The following is a 17453-nucleotide window of genomic DNA, read 5'->3' on the forward strand; positions in this document are numbered from 1 at the left end:
ATTCTGATGAGCAACAATTCAAAGGTTTAGATTCCACACAAGTTTTTATTCAATCCAATAAGAGCAGGAAGTTTCCATTTGTCCTCTGGTATGACAATTTTCCAACTGATTACAGGGAAATGCCCCAAATGTTGGCAAATGGGGCTAGGGTCAGGTTTTGGATGTCTGCAGATGTGTGGACTGAAGGGTCTGTTTCCATGCTGTATAACTCAGTTCTGCTCTCTGGGCTAAGCTTACCTACAGAACCAGTCCAATAGGCAAGTTGGGTCCCTTCCAGTCTTATCAGGTGTGCACCTGGGCTGAGGAGTGGCAAATGGTCCATTTTTTAGATGAGTGGTTTCAGTAGATGCATCGTTCCTTGAGTGGAGTTCCAGGCAGACATTTTGAGACTTTTGGTCAGTGCATGGAGCATAGAAGCTGTACAACCACAACATCACAGGACATTGGTGAGACCACTTAGAATACTGTGTCCCGTTCTGGTCTTCCTGCTTTGAGATTCTAAACTTGAAAGGGTTTAGAAAAGTCTAAGGATGTTGCCAGGTTGGAGGGTTTGAGCTATAGGAAGCGGCTGGTTAGGCTGGGGATTTCCCCTGGAGGTGTAGATTGAAGTGTGACTGTGTAGAAGCTTAAAGATCCGTGAGGGGCATGGATACAGTAAATAGCCAGGTCTCCTCTTCCTGGGTGGGGAAGAAGGGAAAGGAGAGGAAAGTCCAAAACTAGAGCATTGGTTTAAGCTAAGGGAAAAGATTTAAAAGGGACCGGAGGGGCAGTGTGCTAACACAGGTGTGCATATATGGAATGAGGAGGCTGGCACAACTAAACCTTTTAAAGGCATCTGGATGAGTATATGAATAGGAAGGGTTGAGGGATGGCCAAATGCTGGCAAATTGGATGTAATCTGTTTAAAATATCTAGTCAGTGTGGATGAGTTGTCTTGAGGGTTTGTTTGTGCTGTATGACTCTCAAATATTAACCAAACACTGGTAAAGTCTTTAGATTTGGCAAGTGTTTCAGGAGATATTTCAATAACTTTTTTTCTAGAGTCAGTATTCATCCATTCTTTGGACTTGACATCACTGATCACTAATGTTTCATGCCATCCATTCTAAATTGATGTTTGGAACAGTGACTTACCGATATCAGTCATAAATGTGTGCAGTAGTTAGAAAGAAACAAAGCCAGTTGAGACTTAGTGAAGGTATTTCTGATCTATGAAATTGAAACACCTTGTGGAATTGCCCTATGAAAACTGCAAAAGTTTGTATGATTTTTCTTTTCCTGTGCTTGACCTACTTTTTTGCTTTGGAGTTTGACATCTGAATTTTCTTGCAGGTTGATGAACTAATGGAAAAGGTGACAATCTGCTCTTGCTCTTATTAGGCTTTCTCAAATGAGGCTTTAGTGTTCTCGCTTAATGCGGAGGGATATGCTTAACCTGGCCATGATTGAGTGCCTTCTAATTCTATAGTATAGAAATTGACTAACCCTTAACTAATTATCTCCTACGACTAGTTGTTTCAAAGCCTCAATTAACCACTTGTCTAACTGCAAGGTTTTTTGATTTTGCTACTTTTGAGGTCACTCTTGTAAAACATGTTAAATATGTCCTTAATCTTTTTTCAGTACTTCTATTCCAAGATGTGCTTTGCAACTCCTTGTGGACTTGTGAAACAAGCTCTTAATTAAAACCCTGCCAGTGTTTCCACCTTGCTTACAAGATCACTTTTTGAACTTTGAATAATGAATTTTGGTCTACAGTAATTTGAACCTGTCTTTAATGTGTTACCTAAAGACATCCTTTCTCAGCCTGGTAGATTTTGTTCTGTTTTATCACCATAAGCACATCAATGAGCCTCAAGTGCTGGTGTTCTTTCCCACTCTTGCTTGTGTCTTGGTCTGTTATGGTGGGTGATATCACTTCTGGTAAATGGGGTCCAAATTAATGTTAGAGTTCTGGTTTGAATGCCAGGCTTCTAGGAATACCAGTGTGCCTTTGTTTTTAGCCTGTCCCAGGATGGATGGATGTTCTCCAACTGTGTATGGGTACTAGTGATGGTTGGTCATGTCTTTTGGTGGCTAGTTTCCTGCCTGTCCATCCAAAGTAATGTTGGTGCAGTCCTTGCAGGGTATTTTGTATGACATTGTTCTGCTGACCGTATGTTTTGTACGGTCCTTTAAATTCATTAGAGCTCCCATGATGCCTAGGGGCCCCATTTACCAACCCCTCAGAGTTGGAAGTGATTTCACCCACTACAACAGACCAAGGCACATAGCAAGTGGGACAAAAAACAAGCACTCACTGTTACCTAGCATGGTGACAACATCTGAGGACAAACCTACTAGCTCAGTGAGCAAACCTACAGCCTGAGCAACAAATTCAAAATTGCCAACATTTCTCCTTCTTGGATATACTTTTTTAAGCTTGCCCCACAAAACCTATTGAGGCTGAATTTAAAATGTTCCCCTGCTATCCAGCATGGCTCACTAATATCTCTGAACTGGTGCATCGCAGCTCTTGAGGTGGAAAACCTTGACCAATGACTCTTTTTGGAATGTTTGTTTCCTTTTTTAACTTTTAGTGATGCAGCCTTATTTTCTCTACCCCATTTCTTCCCCATCCCAACACTGAACTTTTTTCAAGCCAACTGATCAACTGGTTAAATCCAAAGCAATATCGGTAAGGTTAACTTGCATTTGATGCAATAGACAGCTGATTTAAATAGGCTTCTAGGCCAAGCTGCAATGTACATTACTGCATGCAAGGTAACTTGCTGCATTAACACTGTACCTGATACATGTGCTCTGTGTGGAAACCTGTCCTAATCAGGATTGTTTGTGGAACTGTTCTGTTGGATAACCATGTGTGCTCTCCTCTGCATATTTTCCATAATGCATGCTTTTTCATGCAGTCAGACGATTGGGTTTTAATAGTGGGATATGGGCTACTGGGAGCTGGTGGAAGCTGACATTGCTGCAGGAGTTTGTTTTGGAATGGTCCTTTTTTGAATCTGAAGACTGAGCTCCAACTGTTCCATATGACTTTTTAACAGGTCCTGTTTCGGTCCTTCAGTTGCCCACTTGATTAGTATTTGCCCATTACAGTTCTGTAATGTAACATCTTCAGTTCTCCAGATTGACCTATCCATATCCAGCATGACCTGGATGTCTAGAATTGGGCTGTTAAGTGGCAAGTAAATGCATGTTACATTGGTATTCACCTGTCCCCAAATGGTACTACCATCACTGAATTTCCAACTATCTGTATCCTAGTTAGTTACTACTGACAGAAATTGAACTGGACCTGTCATATACCTACAAAGAGTAGGTCGCCAAGAATTTTGCAGAAAGGAACTCTTCTACCAGACTCTCCAAAGCCTGGCCACATCCAAAAAGGCATCCATCACTGTGATGGAATACTTGCCTAGATGAGTGCAGCTGCAACAAAAGATGAGACCACTGAGGATGCTAGAAATCAAACGCTGATGGAGGAAACTCAGCAGGTCTGACTTTTTCAAAGAAAAATGAGTACCATTTTTGACCACAAACTGAAGCTGCTAGAAAAGCTCAGCAGGTCTGGCAGTATCTGAAGAGAAATCTGTTAACCTTTTGAGTCTGGTGACCCTTCCCCAGAACCAGACCTGGAACATCAACTCTGATTTCTGTTCACAGATGTTGCTAGATTTGCTGAGTTTTTCCAGCAGAATTTGGCTTTTTGATTTACAGCATCTGAAGTTCTTAATATTTTTGTCAACAAATTTTTGTTCTGATGTTTTGGTGTCATTAGGACGAAGCCTGCTTTATTGGCAAACATTCACATTGTAGTAGTGAAGGGAATAAACAAGTATCATCTGCAAGGTGCACTAGTCTCCTTTTTCAGAACACCTTCCTAACCTCTACCCCTCTTTTTTTTTTAGACTGCCTAGCAGTAAGCTCCCTTCAAGTTGCACATCAACCTGATTTTTAAAACTCTATGCCAATTCTAGCCTAGAGCTCACTATCTAGTTGTGCTGTGGGTGTTCCTTAAAATAACTAGTATTTTGAAGACCGTTCCCCTCCTCTGGCCTGGCCCCAGCAGGTAGCAAAAGCTGCCCTAAACAAACATCTATGTTCCCAGGCAGAGGATTGATTTGTAGCATCACTGTCAGAAGGAACTCTAGCTTTTGAATGTAAGCCCAGAACTGGAGTAGAAATGAGCCTATATTCAGATTTCATGCTTATAGACTTAGTGCCCTCTTTGGAGCTGATGTGGTCTGCTATTTTATGTAAAAATATCCTGCCGCAAGGTGCTCCTAAAGGAAGTCTGTGTTCAACAATTCACTTAAAGCCTCTGCACTCTTGTTTCTGAATATGCATTAACACTTTGAATTTCTGCATTCAGGTTAATATGCATTATTTGAGCATTTAATGACTTGGTATTTTTTACTTGTACAGTGCAAATGTTAAATGTGTTGTGTAGATTTTAACTCTGCAATGTTCTCCAGTAATAGAATTTTGTGGTTCTTGATGCAGATACTAAAGTAGCTAGGTAAGTATTCTGGTTGTGTACAGAACAATGGTATTTCTTTGTAAATGTTTGGAGGGTAGTAACTTTGTTTGTAGTAAATAGCATTTTGTAGTCTTTTGGTGAACTTGATATCGATTTGCTTTTAATTTTTCTTACCCTTAGGTTGATAAACTTGATGCTTCAGATAGCTTGAGAAAAGATGAAGACCAAGTGGCTGAACCAGCTCCTCTAGTATTTGGTAGGTTTGATTAGTTAAGCTGTAATGCATAACAATTCTATTCTAGTTCCGATATCCCTGAATTTAGAATCTGCCCAATAATTCTGGGTTACTTATAAAGTGAGCCAGATTTGTTCTCTTCCAGTTGATGTACCCAAAGCTCTGACCTGGCCTACATCCAACTACAGTTGTTAGAAAAGCACAGCATCTGAGCAGGGGATTTGCCATTTTGGGCAGCAGCCCTTCCTCGAACATTATTCTGAACGGCTTATGCCCAAAATGTTGAATTTTGTCCTCCCCGGATGCTGCCTGACCTGCTCTGCTTTTCCAGCACCACATACTTGACTCTGATCTCTAGCATCTGTAGTCCTCACTCTCTCCCATGTGTAACTGCAGTCTTGTTGATTGACTCCTTTTATACTTGTTCTAGCTTTTTTAAATAGTTCTTTTATTCTACTTCACATTGGACCATAACTAGACTTAAGTCTTGTCCAAAGCCAAAAAAACTTTATCTAGGAGATAAACTGGCAGTGCACAGCAAGGTAGTAATTTCATGTTTTGCACTGACCTTTTGAACAATAAATAGGCCATGATCTGATAGGTTTCTCCTGATCGAGAAGGCAGTTTTTCAGTTACCAAAATTGTTTCCATGAGATGTCCAAAACCTGTTGCTGCTGTTAACTCAGTCAATTTGTATTCTGATTTAAACACACTTTTTTGTGCTTGTTATTAGTGTTACAACATGGCAGTAAACACTTCCGCTAATTAAACCAAGGGCACAAAAGCCCACCTGTCCAAAATCTATTCAAGTATGAGTGACAACTACCCAAATGCCACTTTTTAAAGAAAAGCAATTTTCAACTCTAAAAGGAATGCTAATCAACAACTATTTATAACTAAGCCTCCTTTCTCTTTGAAGATTTGTTATCTACCCCATTCCATAACCGTATACTGATCCAATAAGCCCCTATTAAATTTATACCAGCTGTATTTTCAAAACCAGACAGCAGCTGTCATCCCCAGTGTTTATCTTCCTGCTTGTAGACCTCCCCTGGGTTGTCTCTGGTCTTTTGCTGCAAAGATGTTTCATATGATACTTTTGTGAGTGGTGATTAGTGGTCTTTCAATGGCAGATGGTGCTCTTTTTGGCTAACTCCAAAATGCCTGCTTTTTATACCCTAAACATTGATCATCTCACTGGTTCAATGTTATCAAAACAGTAAAATTTCAAATTCAATTGGTTTTAGTATCTTGGGGCATAATTTAACCATTTAAATTCAAGCTGCTGAGAAAACAATTGGTATCAAGGTTACAGCCAAAATGTTAATCTTTCAATTTTCCAGCAGTGATATGACAGGTGCTTGCCAGCTTTAAGGGTACAGTATCTGCCTTCAACTTAACACTATTTGCACTCTGCAGCACATTCAACTAAGTTTAATCTATATTCACAATCTGTATTCCTGCATCTTCACTTCCAAGCTCAGCTATCTGAGCTCCTAACTCTATGAATAGTGAACCTTGTCCATAAATGAATCTGTATTACTTTTGATTCTTTTTCCCCTTCCAGACCTCCTTACCACTTTTGGTAGATCCACAATTGTGGTCTGAGCAGTGATTCTAGTTCCTAAATTTAGGTTTGTGCTTTGGGCCAAAAGAGAAATGGCAGTGAGTTGCCTTGTTTTGCAAAGGTGGGTATGTAAGATCAGGTTTCCTGTAACTCCTTGATCAATAGATCTGGGCTGAAGAGAAACAATACTGAACAGGATTTGAGGATTGCTGTGTTAGCTCAGTATTCAAACTGATTTTAGAAATTCCTGTATATTGAAGTCTGTATAGATATTGATTTGCTGAGCTTGAATATTTTAAATTTGTAAAAGGGCTCACCAGTGACCAGATCTAATGTATTATCTGTTTAACTTTTTTTTGCCTTGTGATTTTCTAGGTCAGCAGTTAATGTTGACAGCAGGTTCCACTGCAGTCCCTCCTCAGCCTGGCTATGCTTATGGTTATCCAGCTGGCTATGCTCAGCCTGCTTATGGCTTCAACATGTAGAATCCACATCACGTTGTCAACTTCACCATTGCTACCCCTGAATCTTCATGAAAAATGTACGACCGTCATAGAGCACAGGATTACAGCCAAACACTTCCTCTGCAGCATGAAGATTTTATAAAGGACTTCTGTTATTTTATTTATTACACTCTCTTACATTTCAACTTCAATGTAGCTTTTTTAAAAACCGTATTTAGGAACTACAAACTGTTGAGGCACTGACTTAAAGATTAAGACAAGTATTAACTAGTTTATTGAATCTAGTCATGAATATTTCCAATAGGTTGGTTGCCATCTTTTGTTTTCAAGCTGGCAGCTTAGTGCAATGTGGATGGTTTTTTTTGCCCCCACACTCCTCTCCCCAACCTGTGTAAAGCTTGCCCTCAATGAGATGAGTAATGGTACTGATGGCAGTGTTCAGATAATCCCAGGGAGATTAAACTTGGAAGTTTACTTTGCCAGTATCTGCATGTTTTGCCAATATGTAATGCTAAAGGTGAAGTTGGAAGGTGAATGCAGGGTTTTTTGCGTTCCTAGTTGGTGCAGAACTGAATTCACTAGTCACTTCATGTGAAAGCGTTCTATCTTCTGTGGGTGGAGCACTCTGTTCTGCATCAGTTCAGGCCTCCATGCAAAGAAAGGGTGTGTGCCACTTGTTTAAAATATTGTGCCTAATGTAAAATTTATGGTAAGGAGCTTTTGTTGCTAATCATGAATATTAGGTTTAATAGAATGTAAACCCATGTCAGTCAGCACTTTGGTTGAAGTTTCTGAATCTCTTGAAATATTTCATACCTCTGGCAAATTTATTGAAAAGGCAGTTAGTTGCAGGCCATCTTGTAATGGAACTAATTGGATTCAGTCCAGAATGTTGGTTATAGTGGTGACATGTATTTAAAGGGAAATTGTGCTGGAAAATCTTCAACAGCAATGGTATTGTGAATATTACTTTGTACAGTTGTGCTAACCTATTGAGTTAGCTAAAAGAAATGGATGTGCATTGGACTTCCCACATAACCCCCCCCCTGCTGCCCTCGCCATGTCACCAGAGGGATAAATAAAGTTTACATATGTCTCATGACACCACTATGCTGAGTAATTCATTGTCTCCATGTTACTAGATGTGCAGAAATGTTAGCCTGCTATTAGTTGAAGCCACTTATAGAAGCATTTGGAGTATGTGGACACTGGGCAGTGATAATGGGGTAGTTTAATTTGGTTTTAACCTAAATCTTTTTGGGAATCCAATTTTAAGATACATTTTTGCAATGTTGGTTTTAATAAAGATGTGGAAATGTCAGTGGACTGGAGTTGCCAAAGTCACAAATCACATGACACCAGGTTATCATCCAACCAGTTTATTTGGAGCAGTAAGGTTTTGGAGTCTCTGCACTTCAGGCAGCTAGAGGAAATGTACTTCAAACAACTTACAAATTCTATCTCCCTTGATCTTTTATATGATCCTTTATCATAAATTAAAGTATATATTCTCTCTCTCTGCCTGAGGAAGTACTGGTTTCAAATAAACCTGTCATGTGATTTTTGGTTTTAACAAATTAATTTCATCAGACTTAGTCAAGTGTGGTGTTGGAAAAGCAGTCAGGAAGCATTTTGAGCAGGAGTTGACAATGTTTTGGGCATAAGCTCTTCATGGGGAAGGATGAAGGGCTTACACTTGAAACATTGACTCCGACCCTTGGCTGCTGCCTGTGTGCTTTTCCAGTACTACACTCTGACTCTGATCTCCAGCATCTGCAATGTTCACTTTCTATGCAAGACAAGTTTGGGAGAAAGTTATAAATATTTTATGCTTCTCATTCACTACAAATGCCTTTTTAGGTAATTATCAGTGACAACAGCTTGGTAAGAATGCACTGTTAATAAGCCAGTAAGATGGGTAATGAGACTGCAATATCTGAGTAGCTTCTGACTTCAGCTGAAGTAATTAACTTGACCAATCTTCTAACAGATCCACTTGTATTCTATTTAGTCTAACTAATAACTGGCAGTGTGGTGGGGGTGGCTGTTGGCCAGCTATAAATGATAGCTAGAGAATACCTAACAAATGGCTTTTGTTTCGTGATTTTTGTGGTTTTAATTGTTCTGGGAGATGCATTTAGTTTTGCAGTTGTCAGCAATGGATATGCTAGTGTTTTTATGCACTTATATTCTTTGATAAGCTGGGCATTGAGTTTGACTACACAATTCCTGGCACACTCCATACTAAAAGTTTAGGCTGAATGGTTATAAGCCATTCCTTGCTTGGTTTCATCCTTTATTCTGATCCAAATTGGGTGAGAAAATTGTAGTAAACCAATGACAAAAGACCAGGCTACGTTAAGGACAAAAGGGTAACTAGAGAGCAAATAGCCCCTCAAAGAAGTAAGGTACCCTTGTGTGGAGCTGCAGGAAATAAAGTACTTTACACCAGTATTTACTGTGAAAAAGGGCATGGAAGAGATGGAATCTAGAAGTAGATGACATCTTGAAAAATCTCCATTAGAGGAGGAAATGCTGGACGGCCTGAAACTCGAGTGATAATCCCCCAGGACCTGATCAGGTACCCTAGAACTCCTGAGAGGCTAGGAAGTGATTGCTGGGCTTCCTGCTGAGATATTTGTATCATCAATAGTCAAGTGAGGTGCCAGAAGACTGGAGGTTGGCTAATGTGGTGCCATATTTAAAGGTGGTAAGCACAAACCAGGGAACTATAGACCAGTGAGCCTGACATCAGTGGTGGGCAGGTTGTTGGAGGGAGTCCTGAGGGACAGGATGTACATATATTTGGAAAGGCAAGGCCTGATTATGGATAGTCAACATGGCTTTGTACATGGGAAATAATGTCTCAAACTTGGTTTTTACTTCAAAAAAAAAACTCAGGATTGAGGGCAGGATGGTGGACATGATCTATATGGACATCAGTAAGGTGTTTGACAAGGTTTCCCATGGGAGACTGGTGAGCAAGGTTAGATCTCTTGGAATACAGAGAACTAGCCATTTGGGTACAGAAATTACTCAAAGGTAGACAGGGTGGTGGAGGGTTTTTCAGATGAGCATATGAGGTATAGTTATTAGGTTTGCAGATGACTCCAAAATTGGAGGTGTAGTGGACAGCAAAGAGGGTTACCTCCGATTACAATTGGAATTTTGATCAAATGGGCCAATGGGCTGAGAAGTGGCAGATGGCATTTAATTTAGATAAATGTGAGGTGCTGCAATTTTGGAAAGCAAATCTCAGCAGGACTTGTACACTTAATGGTATGGTCCTGGGAGTGTTGCTGAACAAAGACCTTGGAGTGCAGTTTCATAGCTCCTTGAAAGTGGAGTCGCAGGTAGATAGGATAGTGAAGGCAATTGGTATGCTTTTATTGTCAGAGGATTGAATACAAGAGTTGGGAGGTTATGTTGCAACTGTATGGAACATGGGTTAGGCCACTTTTGCAATATTGGTCTGCAATTCTGGTCTCTTTCCTAAAGGAAGGATGTTCTGACCCTTGAAAGGGTTCAGAAAACATTTAAAAGGATGTTGCCAGGGTTGGAAGATTTGAGTTAGGGAGAAGTTGATTAGGGCTGTTTTTCCCTGGAATGTCAGGTGACTTTAGATTTACAAAATCATGAGGCATGGAGAGGGTGAATAGACAAGTCTTTCTCTGGAGTGGGGAGTCCAGAACTAGAGGGCACAGGGCTAGTGAGGGGAAAGATCTAAAGACCTGAGGGGCAACTTTTTCATGCAGAGTGGTGAATGTGTGGAATGAACTGCCAGAGGAAGTGGAGGTTGGTACAATTACAACATTTTAACAGGCCTCTGGAGGGGTATATGAATAAGGGTTTGGAGGGATATGAGCTGGGTGCTGGCAGGTAGGATTAGAGTGGATTGAGATATCCAGATGGCATGGACAAGGGCTGAATGATCTTTGTGCTATACATCTCTAGCACTCCAGTCCACACCCACCCTCAACCCAGCCAGCCTCATTTTCTCCCACCCCCCCCCCCCCCCCCCTCTGCATTTACCTCTGACTAATGCACCTATGTATGCATCCCTGGACACTGGGCAATTTAGCATAGCCAGTTCACCTAACCTGCACATCTTTGGACTGTGGGAGGAAATCCAAGCAGACATTGAGAATGTGCAAACTCAACAGACAGTTGCCAGAGGTTGGAATCCAATCTGGGACCCTGGTGCTGTGAGGCAGCAGTGCTAATCACTAAGCCACCGTGCTGGTTAAGTATATGAATAGGAAAGGTTTAGAGGAATATGGGCTAGGAGCTGGCAGGTAGGGCTAGTTTACTTGGGGATTATGTTCAGCATGGACTGGCTAGATCAAAGGCTCTTTGTGCCATATGACTGTGTGTACAACAGCTTGCATCTGTTTGGACCACTTATTTCTCAAGGTACTTCACAGGAATCAGTCAATTTACAAACCAGGAACAAGTACAGGCCACTTGAGCCATCCGGTTTGCTCTCAGATGGTGGCTGATTTTGAGTTTGACACCATTTTCAGTTTGGCAGAGCTCCACTAAACCAGGAGAAACTGAGGACTGGAGATCAGTGTGGTACTAGAAAAGCACAGATCAGGCAGCAGCTGAGGAGCAGGAGAGTTGAAGTTTTGGAAATAAGCCCTTTAGGCATGTGGGCAAAATCAAATTTTTCTACCACCCCTACATTTCTGATGATGGGGTTCTGTGTGAAACATCGATTCTCCTGCTCCTCTGCTGCCTGATCTGTGCTTTTCCAGCACCCCACTTTTTTGCCTGTATTAAACTAGTTGAACAAAGTTTGGTTAGAGTTTTTTAACTTAAAAAAAATCTTTTGAGGTAAGGGAGGCAGATTTTAGGAATTTTGATCTTGACAGCTGTCAGTAGTCCAGTGCCTAATATTTGTGGCAGAGGCCAGTTTGTGCACCTAACCTGGAAGGTGACTAACTGAGGGACTTAAGAACTAGAGTAACAAAGTAGTAGCTTCCAGTTAGGTATAGAGAATGAGTGGAGTGACTGCAGAGGGTTATGCAGTTCGGAATGAATTTATTCTGCACCCATAATTTGAATTGAATTTGTCACATGTACCAAGGCACAGTGACAAGCTTTGTCTTGTGAGCAATGCTAGCAGATCAGAGTTGCATATTTAGTAAATAGGTAAAAAGCAACAATAACAAAAACAGGTACAGGTGAATGTTAAGAATCTGAGTCCATTCACTATTCTAATAGTAGGGTAGAAACTGGTGTGAAACGGGCTGGTGTATGTGTTCATTCTCCCTGTACCTTCTCCCTGATGGTAGAGGTTGTAGAAAAGCATTGCCAGGGTGGGATGGATCGTTGAGAATGTTGGCGGCCTTTCCTTGACAGTGGGCCTGGTAGATGGATTCTGTAGATGGGAGGCTGGCCTTTGTGATTGTCTGTCTGGGCCGAGTTCACCACTCTCTGTAACCGTCTCCAATATTGAATGGACAGTTGCCATACCAGGTAGTGATACATCCAGACAGAATGCTCTCTGGTACACCTATTAAAAAGTTGGCAAGAGTATTTATCTACGAGTCCAAGAATGCTTGTTGATGGTCACTCTCTCCTTGTTCCACTTCTGACGTTCTGCAGGATGTTACTCATGCCCCCTACACATTAACAGCAATGAGTTCCTTTGTTTTGCCAGCATTGAGAGCTAGATTGTTCTCTCTGCACTATTCTCCAGGTCTTCCCCTTGTCTAGTCTGCTTCATCACTAGCTGAGATTTAACCTATGGTGGCATCCTCAGCGAACTTGTAAATGGCATTAGTCTGGTATTTGATGCAGCAGCATTGAGTGTTAGTGACCATGAAATATTGTCCCCAATCTTCACTGGCCTGTGGGTCAGGAAACTGAGGATCCAGTTGCAGAGTGGGGCTTAATCAGCGATTACTAAGTTTAGTAATCCATCTCAAGGGGATAATAGTGTTAACTACAGTTCAACTTTCAATGAGTAGGATTCTTGCGTTAGATATTCTGTCAAGATGTTCTAGGGAGGAGTGAAGGGCAACTGATATGGCATCTGACATGGCTCTGTTGGTTAAATAGGCAAATTGGAGTGGATCAAAAGTAGTGATTTAATGCCATGACCAGCCTTTCAAAGCACTTCATGACCACCAATGTAAGGGCCACTGGGTGGTAGTCATTGAGACATGCTGCATGAGCTGCCTTAGGTACAGGGATGATGCTGGCTCTTTTATCACAGGCAGGGACAGTGGCCTGCTGCAGGAGAGATTGATCTGTGCATGCTCTGTGTGCACAGCCTGGTACTCCGTCTGGTCTCATCGCTTTCCTTGGATTCACACGAAGGAAAACTGATCTGACCTCTGATGCAGAGACTGTTTGGGATAGGTTTGTCAGGACTTGTCGGAATAGATGTTACCTCTCTCGTCCGAAATTCTGCTCAAAGCGAGCATAGAAGGCATTGAGACAATCTGGGAGGGATATATCATCGTCGATCTTGGTCATGTAGTTTGCTAACTTGTCACAGAGCTACAAGTGAAGTAAAATGCAGAGAATTGAAGATGTGTACATGCTAGCTGTGATTCCACATTTTGATGGAAATGGATTTTCTTTGCTTTTCAAAGATCCAAAGTGCAAAGCCAGCAGCCGCTGATCTTCACCCAACAGCACTTGTCTTCCAGTGTTACTGAGTATCCATGCAGGCAATTAATCCAAAAACCGTTCTGAATGAATCTCAATTTCTAAACCGCAATGTGTACAAATACCAATTGTAGCAGATAAAGGTGCAAAGCCAGAAATGTGTCTTGTAAGTTTGTAATGAAAATAAACCGGGAAATGGTGCCTCATTCCCTCCCCAAACTGCCACCTCACATTGCTTTGGGTGTATTGTGATTATGTCGAACTCATTATAATGCTAATACACAAAGGGCTGTTGTGTAGTGGTGGTGTTCCTGTCTCTGGACCAGGAGCCCAGGTTTCAAGTCCTCCTTGTACCAGAAGTTCAGTAACATATCTGAACAGGTTGGTAAGCACAGCTTGGTGATATGCAAGTATTTATGGAGTTCCAGTTTGCATTGTCATCTCAGCTGGGGATTGTGCCATCAGCTGTAAATCTCTAGTGGCTATAAGTTCACAAGTTTTAACAGGAGGTTGAAGCCTGTCAAGAACATTTTCAATGAGAACCACAGGCAAGGTTTCAATGTATCTGTTAATGGGGGTTAGTATCACTTGTGGCAATTAAGTAATCAATTTTGAGCTATGTATAAGGCACACTCCTACATTTTGTCACTTAAATCACAATGAATCATTATGTAGCCAAAATATGGCAAACAGTTCCATTAGAAATGTTTTTGAATACCTGCCAAAGGACACTGTGTACCTTTTTATCAATGTAGCTTTGTATAGAACTTTCCAAGGATTGAGTCTGTCTCTAACATTTTGATCCTATGGTGAGATACCTAATGACTGCATGTTGGTGTAAGATAATTGTGGTTAAATAGTTAAACACACCATGCTAAAGACACTTGCGATGCAGTGGCAATGTCCCTCCCTCTGCACTGGAAGGCCTGGGTTAAAGTCCCACGTGCCCCAGTTATGATTTTATAACATGACCCAACAGGTTGATTTAACAGTATGTGGATTTAACAGTACCGAATAGAAGGTGCCAAACTTGACCTACTGTTGGGAAATAAGGTGGGGCAGGTGATAGAGTTGTCCGGGGGCGAGCACTTTGGGGGCAGCAACCATAATTCTATTAGATTTAACATAGTGATGGAAAAGGATAGACCAGATCTAACAGTTGAAGTTCTAAATTGGAGGAAGATTAGAGTGGTGCTGGAAAAGCACAGCCGTTCAGGCAGACGTCCGAGGAGCAGTAAAATCGGCATTTCGGGCAAATTTATTGTAGCAGATAAAGGCGCAAAGCCAGAAATGTGTCTTGTAAGTTTGTGTATTAGCATTTCAGAGAACACCTCTGGGACACCCGGACCAACCAACCCAACCAACCTATGGCTCAACATTTCAACTCCCCCTCCCACTCCACCAAGGATATGCAGGTCTTTGGACTCCTCATCGCCAGACCACAACAACACGACGGTTGGAGGAAGAGCGCCTCATCTTCTGCCTAGGAACCCTCCAACCACAAGGGATGAACTCGGATTTCACCAGTTTCCTCATTTCCCCTCCCCCCCCCCCCCCCCCCCCCCCCCCCCCCAACCTTGTCTCAGTCAAATCCATCGAATTCAGCACCGCCTTCCTAACCTGCAATCTTCTTCCTGACCTCTCTGCCCCCACCCCAGTCTGACCTATCACCCTCACCTTGACCTCTTTCCACCTATCACATTTCCGACGCCCCTCCCCCAAGTCCCTCCTCCCTACCTTTTATCTTAGCCTGCTGGACAAACTTTCCTCATTCCTGAAGAAGGGCTTATGCCCGAAACGTCGATTCTCCTGTTCCCTGGATGCTGCCTGACCTGCGCTTTTCCAGCAACACATTTTCAGCATGTGGGAAATCATGTCTCTCAAACGTGAGTTTTTTTGAAGAAGTAACAAAGAAGATTGAGGGCAGCACAGTAGATGTGATCTATATGGATTTCAGTAAGGCGCTTGGCTAGGTTCCCCATGGGGGACTGATTAGCAAGGTTAGATCTCATGGAATACAGGGAGAACGAGCCATTTGGATACAGAACTGGCTTAAAGGTAGAAGACCGAGGGTGGTGGTGGAGGGTTGGTTTTCAGACTGGAGGCCTGTGACCAGTGGAGTGCCACAAGGATCGGTACTGGGTCTGCCACTTTTCATCATTTATATAAATGATTTGGATGTGAGCATTTCGGAATGGCGTGGAGTACCGCAGGGATCAGTACTGGGACTGCAGCTTTTTTATCATATATGTTAATGATATAGAAGATGATATTAGCAAATTTGCTGATGATACTAAGCTGGGTGGCAGGGTGAAATGTGAGGAGGATACAGGGTGACCTGGACAGGTTAGGTGAGTGGTCAGATGCATGGCAGATGCAGTTTAATGTGGATAAATGTATGGTTATCCACTTTGGTGGCAAGAACAAGAAGGCAGATTACTACCTAAATGGAATCAATTTAGGTAAAGGGGCAGTACAAAGAGATCTGGGTGTTCTTGTTCACAAGTCAATGAAGGTCAGCATGCAGGTACAGCAGGTAGTGAAGAAGGCTAATAGCATGCTGGTCTTCATAACAGGAATTGAGTATAGAAACAAAGAGGTTCTTCTGCAGCTGTACAGGGCCCTGGTGAGACCACACCTGGAGTACTGTGTGCAGTTCTGGTCTCCAAATGTGAGGAAAGACATTCTGGCTATTGAGGGAGTGCAGAATAGGTTCACGAGGTCAATTCCTGGAATGGCAGGATTACCTTACGCTGAAAGACTGGAGCGACTAGGCTTGTATACCCTTGAGTTTAGAAGACAGAGGGGACCTGATTGAGACATAAGATTATTAAAGGATTGGATACTCTGGAGGCAAGAAACATGTTTCCGCTGATGGGTGAGTACCGAACCAGAGGACACAGCTTAAAAATACGGGGTAGACCATTTAGGACAGAGATGAGGAGAAACTTCTTCACCCAGAGAGTGGTGGCTGTGTGGAATGCTCTGCCCCAGAAGGCAGTGGAGGCCCAGTCCCTGGATTCATTTAGGAAAGAGTTGGATAGAGCTCTCAAGGATAGTGGAATCCAGGGTTATGGAGATAAGGCAGGAACAGGATACTGATTTAAGGATGATCAGCCATGATCATATTGAATGGTGGTGCAGGCTCGAAGGGCAGAATGGCCTACTCCTGCACTATTGTCTGTTGTATATTTAGTAAGTTTGCTGATGACACCAAAATTGGAGGTGTAGTGGACAGCGAAGAAGGTTATCTCAGATTACAATGAGATCTTGATCAGATGGACCAATGGGCTGAGCAGTGGCAGGTGGAGTTTAATTTAGATAAATGTGAGGTACTACATTTTGGGAAAGCAAATCTTAACAGGACTTAACATTAATTGTATAAAGTCCTAGGGAGTGTTGCTGAACAAAGAGACCTTGGACTGCAAGTTCATAGCTCCTTGAAAGTAGAGTCGCAGGTAGATAGGATAGTGAAGAAGGTTTTTGGTATGCTTTCCTTTATTGCTCAGAGTATTGAGTACAGGAGTTGGGAGGTCATGTTGTGGCTGTACAGGACATTGGTTAAGCCACTGTTGGAATATTGCATGCAATTCTGGTCTCCTTCCTATCGGAAAGATGTTGTAAAACTTGAAAGGGTTCAGAAAAGATTTACAAGGATGTTGCCAGGGTTGGAGGATTTGAGCTATAGGGAGAGGTTGAACAGGATGGGGCTGTCTTCCCTGGAGCGTCGGAGGCTGAGGGGTGACCTTTTATAGAGGTTTATAAAATCCTGAGGGGCATGGATAGGATAAATGGACAATGGAGTGGGGGAGTCCAGAACTAGAGGGCATAGGCTTTGGGTGAGAGGGGAATGGAATGAGCTGCCAGAGGAAGTGGTGGAGGCTGGTCCAATTGCAACATTTAAAAGGCATTTGTATGGGTATATGAAAAGGAAGGGCTTGGAGGGATATGGGCCAGGTGTTGGTAGGTGGAACTAGATTGGGTTGGGATATCTGACCGGTGTGGAAGAGTTGGATGGAAGGGTCTGTTTCTGTGCTGTTCACCTCTATGACTCTAACAATATACGTCATACAATTCTGG

The 17453-nt window shown here is 42.2% G+C and overlaps 1 protein-coding gene across 3 annotated transcripts in view; it reads left to right on the forward strand.

Annotated features, from left to right (window-relative positions):
• cltcl1 (clathrin, heavy chain-like 1) overlaps nucleotides 1-7854 on the forward strand; it is a 53268-nt gene extending 45414 nt beyond the window's left edge. Inside the window, exons 31-34 of one of the 3 annotated variants that reach the window (XM_043715382.2) lie at nucleotides 1333-1353; nucleotides 2642-2677; nucleotides 4667-4742; nucleotides 6664-7854. In XM_043715382.2, the coding sequence (XP_043571317.1) occupies nucleotides 1333-1353; nucleotides 2642-2677; nucleotides 4667-4742; nucleotides 6664-6773 (243 nt within the window). In that variant the 3' untranslated portion in view covers nucleotides 6774-7854. The remainder of the gene's footprint in view (nucleotides 1-1332; nucleotides 1354-2641; nucleotides 2678-4666; nucleotides 4743-6663) is intronic. The other 2 variants (XM_043715384.2, XM_043715386.2) reach the window with 2 other exon arrangements.
• Nucleotides 7855-17453: the final 9599 nt, after the last annotated feature.

Source organism: Chiloscyllium plagiosum, unplaced genomic scaffold (assembly GCF_037043375.1).
Source record: "Chiloscyllium plagiosum isolate Xiang-an unplaced genomic scaffold, Cpla_swu_hap1 HiC_scaffold_24, whole genome shotgun sequence".
NCBI classification, from domain to species: domain Eukaryota; kingdom Metazoa; phylum Chordata; class Chondrichthyes; order Orectolobiformes; family Hemiscylliidae; genus Chiloscyllium; species Chiloscyllium plagiosum.